This window comes from Bufo gargarizans, chromosome 1 (genome assembly GCF_014858855.1).
Source record: "Bufo gargarizans isolate SCDJY-AF-19 chromosome 1, ASM1485885v1, whole genome shotgun sequence".
Classification (NCBI taxonomy): Eukaryota; Metazoa; Chordata; class Amphibia; order Anura; family Bufonidae; genus Bufo; species Bufo gargarizans.
In genome coordinates this window covers 469,600,326-469,612,930 of record NC_058080.1, presented here as the reverse complement: position 1 = coordinate 469,612,930, position 12,605 = coordinate 469,600,326, and the positions used below count along the sequence as shown (strand labels likewise).

At 42.6% G+C, this 12,605-nt stretch overlaps 1 protein-coding gene across 1 annotated transcript in view; it reads right to left on the bottom strand.

The window, feature by feature from the left end:
• Positions 1–1,147: 1,147 nt before the first annotated feature.
• SEMA4D (semaphorin 4D) overlaps positions 1,148–12,605 on the bottom strand; it is an 82,664-nt gene continuing 71,206 nt past the window's right edge. The window contains exons 17-19 of the mRNA XM_044273392.1: positions 10,178–10,381; positions 7,143–7,237; positions 1,148–2,115 (exon numbers count right to left, since the gene is read on the bottom strand). Coding sequence (XP_044129327.1) covers positions 2,086–2,115; positions 7,143–7,237; positions 10,178–10,381 — 329 coding nt within the window. The 3' untranslated portion in view covers positions 1,148–2,085. The remainder of the gene's footprint in view (positions 2,116–7,142; positions 7,238–10,177; positions 10,382–12,605) is intronic.

Here is a 12,605-nt window from a genome sequence, read left to right as displayed (position 1 = left end):
CAGACACAATGGAGGCATATTCTAGCAGTATGCCCCCATTGTTTGTGTTGGGAATAACCCTTCAAGTTAATACAAGGCACTTATTAATGTATTGTTATTAGCTATATTGCCTCTTTTGCTGGCTGGATTCATTCTTCTATCACATTATATACTTCTCGATTCCATGGTTACAACCACCCTGCAATCCAGCCACCAGAGGCCGGCGCTTTTTCCTATAGTGTGCAAGCACGGCCACCACTGCTGGATTGCAAGGTGGTCATAACTATGGAAACGAGATGTGTATAATGTGATGGAAAAATTAATCAAGCCAGCAAAGGAAGCAATATGGACAATCACAATACAATAGTAAGTCGTTTGTATTAACTTTCTCTACATGATGAATGCAACTTGCTAAAGCGACACAACCCCTTTAAAACAAAGTTAATTGCTAAACTAAATCGGCACTTTTTTTGCTCAGTGTCTGTTATATAATCACTGTTAAAAATTCCTTCAGCTGGAGGAGGGAATAGTTTTATCCACAGCCTACACTGACTTCAGCGCAAGGCATTCAGCAATTACCTTTTATTTGCTTAGAAGTGTTAGAGGAGCTTTTCAGAAAACGCTGTTTTTGAAATGACTGTTTTTGTGAGCCAAAGCCAGCAGTAGATTTAAAAAAGAATGGGAAGTATAAAGAAAGGACTTCCTAAGGCCTTATGTATACGGCCATTGCCTGGCAATGCCCGTATTGCGGCCCGCAAACAGCAGGTCTGCAATATGCGGGCACCGGCCGTGTGCAGGTGCAGAATGGAGGCACAGGTTTCTGTCTGCCTCCACACCACAAAAAAAAGTAGTGCATGCACTACTTTTTTTTTTTTTTTTTAGGTCTGGACGGACCCATTCAAGTTGAATGGGTCTGGATCAGTCTGCGGAATCCGCACTGATGTTGCCTGTTCATTTGGAACCGCAAATTGTGGTCCCCAATGCACGGAACGGCCAATCACCGGCCATGTGCATGAGACCTAATTAAGATCTGTTGTCCTATCCAACAGTGTAGAGCTGGAAGGCTGGGACATCTTGGAATCCTGTATGGTATAACGGTTTTACCTACATACCAGGCAAGACAGATTTCCTTTAATGAAAAAGTGAAAAAAAAACAAGAACACAAAAATCAGTTGGATATAAATCACTTTTATTACAAGGGAATGGTCAAAATATATTCACCACTTTGTAAACTAAGACAGTGCCTTCATCTACCTCTGAGTTACCTACGCAGGCAAGCAATGATTTTACGGATTATGTCGCTTATTCGCTGATGAAATGGAGTGCAAATTCTGAATGGTTTTACATTTCTCAAAATAATCCAAATAAAACCATATATCAGAATACCAAATCTACCAGTCACTCTCCCCATGAAGGTTGGGTAAAAATGTTTTTTTTCTTTCTAAATAAGGGCACTTGCGGCAGAGGATTCGGGCAGGCAGTGCAGTCGCCAGAACTGCATGCCGGATCCGTCAAAATGTATGCAAACTGATGGCATTTGTCAGACGGATCAGGATCCTGATCTGTCTGACAAATGCATTGAAATACAGGATCCATCTTTCCGGTGTCATCTGGAAAAACGGATCAGACATCTTTTTTTTTCTCACATTTTTTGCAGTCTGAGCATGCGCAGACCGCAATGCCGGATCCGATTTGTCGGAACATTCGGCATTAATGCATTTCAATGGGAAAAAAATGTGTTCCGGAATCTAGGCCTGACATAAAACCATAGCATGCTGCGGTATTATCTCTGTCCTGAAAAGGCAAAAAGACTGAACGGAAGACATCCTGATTGGATTGCTCTCTATTCAGAATGCATTAGGATAAAACTGATCAGTTCTTTTCAGGTATTGAGCCCCTAGGAGAGAACTCTATACTGGAAAAGAATAGTGTGAAAGTACCCTAAATCTAAATAGTCCTCCAAATGTCAAATTATACTTACTGACAAATGCACAAGAACTAATTTCATAAAGCTGTAAAATCGCTTTGCAAAATAAAGTTCATATTTTTTTCTGTCCCCATAATACAATGTCCATGAAGGTCCGGCTGATTATTCCAGGAATTTGCCTAATTGACATCCTTCTTGTTGCAGCTCTCCTGCAATAATAGAAAACAGTTTCAGCAGATTCCTGGGTGCAGCTTTAATTGGGTCAAGTGTTACAGCAGAGTTACATGAAACCGCTTTCTGCAAAAGGGAATATGTTCATAAATGTTGACGGAGGAAGATCCAAAACGTATCAAAAGATTGAGCAACTGAAGTAAAACTTTAACCAATGAAGCGGTTGTAGTGGAGAACAAAGCCACAATGTAAAAAGGTCCTCCGGAAATGTTGCCGTTATGAAGCTTACCTTATGATGCATTATACTGGAGCTCTCAGGCAACATAAGCTGTAATATCAGACTAGTTTCACACTAGCGTTAAAGAGATCTCTGGATCCACCCTAAGGCCTCTTTCAGACGGGCTCTGCGGGAAAAGGTGTGGGTGCGTTGCGGGAACATGCGCGATTTTTCAGCGTGCAAAACATTGTAATGCGTTTTGCACGCGCGTGAGAAAAGTCGGCCCGTTTGGTACCCGAACTTCTTCACAGAAGTTCGGGCTTGGGATCGGTGTTCTGTAGATTGTGTTATTTTCCCTTATAAAATGGTTATAAGGGAAAATAATAGCATTCTGAATACAGTATGCATAGTACAATAGGGCTGGAGGGGTTAAATTTTTTTAAAAAAATAATTAAACTCCCCTTAATCCAGCAGCCCGGCTTCTCTTCTGTCTTCTTATTTGCTGTGTGCAGGAAAAGGACCTGTGGTGACGTCATTCCGGTCATCACATGGTCTGTCACATGATCTTTTACCATGGTGATGGATCATGTGATGACTGGAGTGACGTCACCACAGGTCCTTTTCCTGCACACAGCAAATAAGAAGACAGAAGAGAAGCCGGGCTGCGCAATCAAGTGGATTAAGGCGAGTTAAAATGTTATATATAGGAAAGAGACTGGGCACACCTCCAGATATTGGGCCACTGATTTTAATGGTTAAAAATAGTTAAAAGTAACAATATTCAGGCAGACACTAGTATATTCGGGCAAATAGTGATATATTAAAACCTTATAAACATCAACAATATATATGGCAGACAATATTGTATAAAACCCTATATAAATATAACTAATAAAATACTTAAATAATTAAAAATCCTAAGAATACAATTGGAACCAAAGCGTTGATAATAGTTTGTAAGATGGAGCTCGACAGCAGTCAGATGAATAGCGCAATAGTGGAGAATGGCAGTCAATCGTAATGGGAGAGTTCCTTAGGAGCTGCCGTGCACTTGAACAACTGAATGAGATAGTTACACTCTGTGTCTCACAGGCAGCTTGGTACTGCCTGTATAGCGCATGCAGTGAAGTTAAGTCAATGCAAGGGGAAGTTAAACATACGGCGGCGTCCCGCTGTATGTATACTTCAACAGTGTTTCACTGCCCGGTTACTTGATGGCACATTAGGTTATAACGACCTCGAAGCCGGAACGGTCTTACCCGTTTGGTGCGGCTCCAGCCGTCCTACGAAAATTGGATGGACTTGCGTTCTCTTTCCTCCAGAATTTCTTACCCTAGCGTAGATTTATACACGTGGGTCCGCCGGTTTGGCTTCGGATCCAGTTTGGTAATGTCTTCTACGCGGGTTTTCAGTGGACAATGAGTAGCAGTCTTTATCCTTTTGAGTAGTGCACTACTTCTTTAGTTGATGGGGGGTCTGACCAGACGCGTTTCGGGGCTAGAGTATCCCCTTCTTCAGTGGTAATCAGACCTCCCCCCCCAAAATGTCTCTTTTATATGGTGAAAAAACTTGAAATTTAGGTCCGGCTAAGGTCATCACCCGGAACTACTCCCAATTTTATATTTAACCCTTGCATGTGTTTTTACAGCTTAAGCGTAGTGATTCCGTTCTTTAATACATCCTCCTATTTTTTCTCTGTTCATGCGTATAGCACACTTATCTATAATTCCATATATATTATAAATGACTACAATATATATATATATATACACATATATATGTATTTTGCCCTCCTAATTATCAATTCTATTTTAAAACAAGGTTCGTGCGGTGGCACTTTATAACAATGGTATAATTACCCATTGACTTAATTTCACTGCATGCGCTCAATTTCATTGACTTAACTTCACTGCATGCGCTATACAGGCAGTACCAAGCTGCCTGTGAGACACGGAGTGTAACTATCTCATTCAGTTGTTCAAGTGCACGGCAGCTCCTAAGGAACTCTCCCATTACGATTGACTGCCATTCTCCACTATTGCGCTATTCATCTGACTGCTGTCGAGCTCCATCTTACAAACTATTATCAACGCTTTGGTTCCAATTGTATTCTTAGGATTTTTAATTATTTAAGTATTTTATTAGTTATATTTATATAGGGTTTTATACAATATTGTCTGCCATATATATTGTTGATGTTTATAAGGTTTTAATATATCACTATTTGCCCGAATATACTAGTGTCTGCCTGAATATTGTTACTTTTAACTATTTTTAACCATTAAAATCAGTGGCCCAATATCTGGAGGTGTGCCCAGTCTCTTTCCTATATATACTATTTCCATTTTGAGTAGTGGGGTGATATTACTCGACTGTGGGCACCCCGTGTGGTGGTCATTCAAACCTGTGTGTCTTAAAGGGAACCTGTCACCGGGATTTTGTGTATAGAGCTGAGGACATGGGTTGCTAGATGGCCGCTAGCACATCCGCAATACCCAGTCCCCATAGCTCTGTGTGCTTTTATTGTGTCAAAAAATCGATTTGATACATATGCAAATTAACCTGAGATGAGTCCTGTCCCTGACTCATCTCACACACAGGACTCATCTCAGGGTAATTTGCATATGTATCAAATCGATTTTTTGACACAATAAAAGCACACAGAGATATGGGGACTGGATATTGCGGATGTGCTAGCGGCCATCTAGCAACCCATGTCCTCAGCTCTATACACAAAATCCCGGTGACAGGTTCCCTTTAACTACCTATTTTGAACCTAGAGTTAAAATGTTATTACATTTTTTAACCCCTCCCTCCAGCGCTATTGTACTATGCATTCTGTATTTAGAATGCTATTTTCCCTTATAACCATGTTATAAGGGAAAATAATAATGATCGGGTCTCCATCCCGATCCTCTCCTAGCAACCATGCGTGAAAATCGCACCGTATCCACACTTGATTGCGGATGCTTGTGATTTTCACGCAGCCCCATTCACTTCTATGGGGCCTGCATTGCGTGAAAAACGCACAAAATAGAGCATGCTGCGATTTTCACTCAACGCACAAGTGATGCGTGAAAATCACCACTCATGTGAACAGCCCCATAGAAATGAATGGGTCCCGATTCAGTGCAGGTGCAATGTGTTCAACCCGCGCGGAAAACTTGCCCGTGTGAAAGGGGCCTAATGCTGATTCTCTGGATATCCGTTGGTCCCCATTATAATTAATGGGACCGGCAGGCATTCAGGTAGAGTCCAGCAATGCCGGATCCAGAGAGCTCCAGCAAGCTGTTCAGGATCTATTTAACCCTAAACTAGCCATACTGCACATATCACAATCTGGGGCTGTGAACCTTCTCTGTTTTATGTATCCTATCACAAGCTCACTGTTACTAGGTGATAAATTGACTACTACTGCAAATATTTATTATCTATAAAACAATTTATATATATATATAAAAAAAAAAAAAAAATGAAAGTTTTGTCTTCAAGTGAACCTATCACTTTGGAAATGCAGTGCAGCATGTTCTAGAGCAGGAGGAGCAGAGCAGATTGATATATATAGTTTTATGGGGGGAAAAGTATAACTTTTAATTAATTCGTATAAATCTCTGCTCTTTCTATGCTTAGGAGTCCAGTGGGCGGTCCTATCAGTGACCACTATCTCTACGCACGTAAATAGGGAAGGCTGCCTATCACTCAGGATAGCCCACATGATTTCTAAGCATAGACAGAGCAGGGATGTAAGTGAAAGACATGCTGCAGATTAGGCTGCATTTTTAACATTCCTGCTTCTCATTAAATGGAGAGAATAATCCATATGTGCCTTGAAATGGGGAGGATCATAACAATTTACATATAAATGTATAGGTTTAGGTATGGTAAAATTAATGTTAAATGTAAAACAAAAATAAAACCTAAACAGGCAGGGGCATAGTGAAGGGGGGGGGGGAGGGGCCATGTGCCCTGGGTGCAGAGGCTGGACGGCGCACCTGCCGGGTGGTTTATTTCCATGGTGAAGTAGGGAACTGTCCGCTCTCTGCTTCACCGTTCCGCTGATCGCCAGTGCTCCTCAGCAGCTGCACATCAGATTGCTAGCTGTGTGGGAGGAGCGATGAAAGCCCGGGAACCAGCCTCCTGCACAGCTGGCAGCGCGTGGTGTGTGTGAGCGCATCGTGCTGATAAACGCAGGACATGCTGAATATTAGGGAAACAGCCAAGTTGTTTTGTTTTTTTTTGTTTGTTTTTTATGGATCTGGAGAGGAAGGACACTAGGGGGCAAAGTGGGGGCACAAGGAGGACATAACTGCAGTGAAGGGGCACAAAGATGGGCATAACTGCTGCTTGGTAGCACAAAGGAGAAATGCCCTAGATTACCCAGTTATACATTGGGATAGCTTGGTCTTATAGGGCCAGCACAGTGCCCTCTACTGAGGATTTGAAAAGGGCAGTTACCATCCCTTCCTTATGTGATTATTCTTTTTGCTCTATCAACACAGTTCAAGCAGACATCACATTGACACGTCAGCGACACCCTGGATGCGGTAGGACCTGTTGGTTATTTCATTTATTGCAATGTGTATTGGTACTGTCATGTACCCTTTGATAGATGTTATTCAGTAAGTCCGACTGGGTGAGTATAGTTTTTCATTGGGTAGAGTGGCTTAGTGTAAAATAATAAAATAAAATTCTACTTCTTCGTTCATTATATCAATTTTAGTGGCTACAGCGGCGCACGTGGGGCAGGGGGTTGGGAATATGGGGCTGGTTGTGTGCAATGCTGAACCCTTGCCCTGAGTAAAGCCTAGCTCCACCTCTACTAACAGGAATCGCACACCGTTACCATACCCATGTTTTTTTCCAGCCCTCCATTATGTTGCTGTGCTCGCTTACAGCACTCTTCCATCTTGATAGTTCATTTGACCAACCGTGATTTAGTGAACCTAAAGAAATAAAGAAATTATATGTTACTAAATGACATTTTAAAGCTTTTAGCAACATAAAAAGTGCCAGAAAAGGATGACAGCTGAATAGTGGATTTCTTGGCAAGTACTTTTTTCCCCTTTCCAGGAGTGTTTTTTTCCCTTAAACACAAGCCCAGACTTAGGGCTCATGCACACGACCATTGTTGTTTTGCCGTCCATTTTTCAAGGATCCGTTGTTCCGTATCAGATTTTTTTTTCTCTGATGTTAGTCCTCTTACATTCCGTTATACCATAAAACATATCCGTATGGTTTCAGTTAGGGTTATTTCGATACCAAAATTTTGATTCGGTTTCGATACCATAAAAAAGTATTGCAATACTCGATACCACGCAAAAAAAAAATAAAAAATAATAATATATAAATAAAAAACACCCAAAAAAGCCACGTGCATTCCGCATGTTATGTAACGTCCGGCCCATAATAGAACAGTCCGATCCTCTTTTTTTGGGGGGACAGTGTGACTAAAAAGAATTGTGAATTGAGCATTATTTTATTTTTTCTGTTGCGGTGCTCACAGTGAGCACCCTAACAGAAAAAAAGGTTATTTTTTAAATATTTGAATAGTTTGGACTTTTTAGACGTGGTGATATGTAATATGTTTATTTATTTATTGTTTAAATATTTTATATGTAAAATTGGGAAAGGGGGCAATTTATACTTAATATTTTTATTTTTTATTTTTTTCTTTACTTTTTATTTAATAACTATTTCCCCCTTAGGGACCAGAACCTGGGATCTTTTAATCCCTTGTTCTATTCACCCTGATAGAGCTCTATTAGGGTGAATAGGATCTTACACTCTCCCTGTTGCCTTGTGCATAGTACACACAGCAGCAGGGAGCTTACCATGGCAACCAAGGCTTCAGTAGCGTCCTGGCTGCCATGGTAACCGATCGGAGCCCCGCGATTACACTGCTGGGGCTCCAATCAGAACTACCGCTGGCACCAATGAGGAGGAGGGTAGGGGACCCTGTGGCCACAGCCACCAATGATTTTAATACTCGCCAATTGCAGTGCAGAGCTCACAGCCTGGGAGTTTTTTTTTCTCCCAGGCTGTGAGCTCTGCGCTGCAATTGGCCAGCGCTAAAGCCTGGAAGGAGACGCCCAGGAGAACAAGGGCAGTCTCCGCCCAGTATAACCAAGTCCCCGAAGATACCGGAGGACATAGTGGGAGAACAGAGCGGCACCCAGGGACAATAGTAAGTGCAGTGAGATCCCTGGGCGCTGCTGTACATATCATGATACTTAGTTCTGAATTTTTTGCCAGATGAAAGGTCCATTTACTTTGATTGGTGGTGCAGTGCACCAGCCCCTCTCCCCTCACTGGTGGCAGCAGGAGTAGTGGCACAGGGGGAGGGAGAGACTGCTTCCTTCTCCCCTGTGCTGCTGAGAACAATGAGTGCGCTGGGAGTAGCGCGCTCATTGTTCTCTGATACTAGACTGCGCAATAGCGAAGCCTAGTATCGAAAAAAAAAAAGAAAGTATCAATTGGGTATCGAAAATTCGATACCCGAAACAACCCTAGTTTCCGTATGCGATCCGTTTTTTGCGGATGGGAAACGGAAACCGTAACTTATTAATCACCACACACATGAGCAATATGGGCTGGGCATAGCATTTATACAGTATGGATCCACAAAATACGGATGACATATGGGTGTGTTCTATGTGCGTTCCGTTTTTTTGCGGACCCATTGACTTGAATGGGGCCTCGGACCGTGATTTGCGGACAATAATAGGACATGCACTACTTTTTTGCGGAACAGAAATACGGAAACTGAATGCACACAGAGTACCTTCCGTTGTTTTTGCAGACCCATTAAAGTGAATGGTTCCGCATAGGATCTGGGAAAAAAAAATTAATAAAAATAACAACGGAACGGAAACTGAAAGAAAATGCGTTCATGTGCATGAGCCCTAACTGAAATGTTGCATGTAATTAAAAACTCTTAGCTGCTTCTCAAAGTCTCTATCTTAGGCTACTTTCACACTTGCGGCAGGACGGATCAGACAGGCTGTTCACCCTGTCGGATCCGTCCTTCCGCTGTTTCGCCGTGCCGCCTCTCCGTCCCCATTGACTATAATGGGGACGGGACGGGGCGGCGCTCCGGCGCACTACGGCAGTTTGCGGTCAGAGGCCGCCGGACTAAGAAGTCGGACATGCAGGACTTTTAGTCCGGCGGCCTTTTGCCGTGCACTGCCGTACTGCGCCGCCCCCGTCCTTATTATAGTCAATGGGGACAGAGCGTCGGTCCGGCGGCACGGCGAAACAGCGGAAGGACGGATCCGACAGGATGAACAGCCTGTCGGATCCGTCCTGCCGCAAGTGTAAAAGTACCCTTATACAGCAGCCACAGTTACGGAAACAGCCGTACGGAAAGGCTATGTAATACTGTCTCCATATCTCCTGTAGAAGTCAATGGAAGATGCATAAATAGTGTAGTACAGTGATTTACACTGTATCTATAGCTCGAGAATTATGGAAATATCACGACTTGATATGCTATGCTGTTTCCGTAGCTCCTATTCACTTTGTGGAGTTTCCATAACAGCGGCTACTATCGCTGCCCGATAAAATGGGAAATGGCTGAGAAGGTAATATCCCATTGACTAAATATGAACCAGTTGTTTTACCCGATTTGTGTACTCAGCAGTCCATAGAATACAATGCCAATCACTGGCCTCAGAGATGACCTGAAATCGCTAAGGCCAGTGATCGCCTACAGCAATATAAGGGACAACACTTCTACAGCCACAACACGTCATTCTTTGAATCAGCCCACAGCCGTTTGCTTTAATTATTAGGACCTTCCAATTTACAGACTGTCCAATTTACAGAATGTTTCCTCATAGTTCTATAGAGATGGAGGCAGTAAAGAACCCGCCATAAGATTTTACCTGTAACTCTGATAAACACTTTTGAAGACTTCCTTCCAGCTCCCGATTCAATGGTGCAATGATACTCGGCATCTTTACTGGCAACATCTCTCACCCAGCTGAGGATGTGCACATGTCCTTCAGCAAGTGGGAGTATGGCCTCCTTAGCACAACTCTCCATTTTCACTCCCTCTTTTTCCCACACAAAGTGCGCATCTTTTGGTCCTAAAGCATAAAAAGAAAAGCTTATAGATCTACGTTATGGAAATACTACAACAAACCCATTTAGTGAAACTATACATCAGGCTTCATGCACAGGACCGCAAGCATTTTGTGGTCCGCAATCCATGTGATTTACGCATCTACAGGTCCTTCTAAAAAAATTAGCATATTGTGATAAAGTTCATTATTTTCTGTAATGTACTGATAAACATTAGACTTTCATATATTTTAGATTCATTACACACAACTGAAGTAGTTCAAGCCTTTTATTGTTTTAATATTGATGATTTTGGCATACAGCTCATGAAAACCCCAAATTCCTATCTAAAAAAATTAGCATATTTCATCCGACCAATAAAAGAAAAGTGTTTTTAATACAAAAAAAGTCAACCTTCAAATAATTATGTTCAGTTATGCTCTCAATACTTGGTCGGGAATCCTTTTGCAGAAATCACTGCTTCAATGCGGCGTGGCATGGAGGCAATCAGCCTGTGGCACTGCTGAGGTGTTATGGAGGCCCAGGATGCTTCGATAGCGGCCTTAAGCTCATCCAGAGTGTTGGGTCTTGCGTCTCTGAACTTTCTCTTCCCAATATCCCACAGATTCTCTATGGGGTTCAGGTCCGGAGAGTTGGCAGGCCAATTGAGCACAGTAATACCATGGTCAGTAAACCATTTACCAGTGGTTTTGGCACTGTGAGCAGGTGCCAGGTCGTGCTGAAAAATGAAATCTTCATCTCCATAAAGCTTTTCAGCAGATGGAAGCATGAAGTGCTCCAAAATCTCCTGATAGCTAGCTGCATTGACCCTGCCCTTGATAAAACACAGTGGACCAACACCTGCAGCTGACATGGCACCCCAGACCATCACTGACTGTGGGTACTTGACAATGGACTTCAGGCATTTTGGCATTTCCCTCTCCCCAGTCTTCCTCCAGGCTCTGGCACCTTGATTTCCGAATGACATGCAACAGTCCAGTGCTGCTTCTCTGTAGCCCAGGTCAGGCGCTTCTGCCGCTGTTTCTGGTTCAAAAGTGGCTTGACCTGGGGAATGCGGCACCTGTAGCCCATTTCCTGCACACGCCTGTACCCGGTGGCTCTGGATGTTTCTACTCCAGACTCAGTCCACTGCTTCCGCAGGTCCCCCAAGGTCTGGAATCGGTCCTTCTCCACAATCTTCCTCAGGGTCCGGTCACCTCTTCTCGTTGTGCAGCGTTTTCTGCCACACTTTTTCCTTCCCACAGACTTCCCACTGAGGTGCCTTGATACAGCACTCTGGGAACAGCCTATTCGTTCAGAAATTTCTTTCTGTGTCTTACCCTCTTGCTTGAGGGTGTCAATGATGGCCTTCTGGACAGCAGTCAGGTTGGCAGTCCCATGATTGCGGTTTTGAGTAATGAACCAGGCTGGGAGTTTTTAAAAGCCTCAGGAATCTTTTGCAGGTGTTTAGAGTTAATTAGTTGATTCTGATGATTAGGTTAATAGCTCGTTTAGAGAACCTTTTCATGATATGCTAATTTTTTTAGATAGGAATTTTGGGTTTTCATGAGCTGTATGCCAAAATCATCAATATTAAAACGATAAAAGGCTTGAACTACTTCAGTTGGTGTGTAATGAATCTAAAATATATGAAAGTCTAATGTTTATCAGTACATTACAGAAAATAATGAACTTTATCACAATATGCTAATTTTTTTAGAAGGACCTGTATATGTCCAATTTGCAAAAGATAGAACATGTCCTATACTAGTCTGCAAAATGCGGACCCGCTAGACACAGACTGCTTCTGTATTTTGTGGATCGCAAAATGCTTATGGTTGAGACACAAGGCCTTATTCACATTTGCATAAAAGTGCTTCTTTCGTGCTACTTTTACAAAACATCTAAAGTAATAACATGCCTCATCTGAACAGATTCTTCTACTTTCCTTACTAAAGCTGGCTAATGTCAGGATTTCCCAAGCTTTACACTAAACATGCAGCAAGTTACAAGTTATGTTCGTTATGTCTATCTAGGACAGGGATCAGCAACCTTCAGCACTCCAGCTGCTGTGAAACTACAACTCCCAGCATGCAAACTTGCTCAGCTGTTCTAACTCCTACAGAAGTGAATTAAGCATTCTGGGAGTTGTAGTTTCTGAACAGCTGGAGTGCCGAAGGTTGCTGATCCCTGATCTAGGACTAGGAGTATATCAATCAGCCATAACTTTAACCCCTTAAGGACACGGCC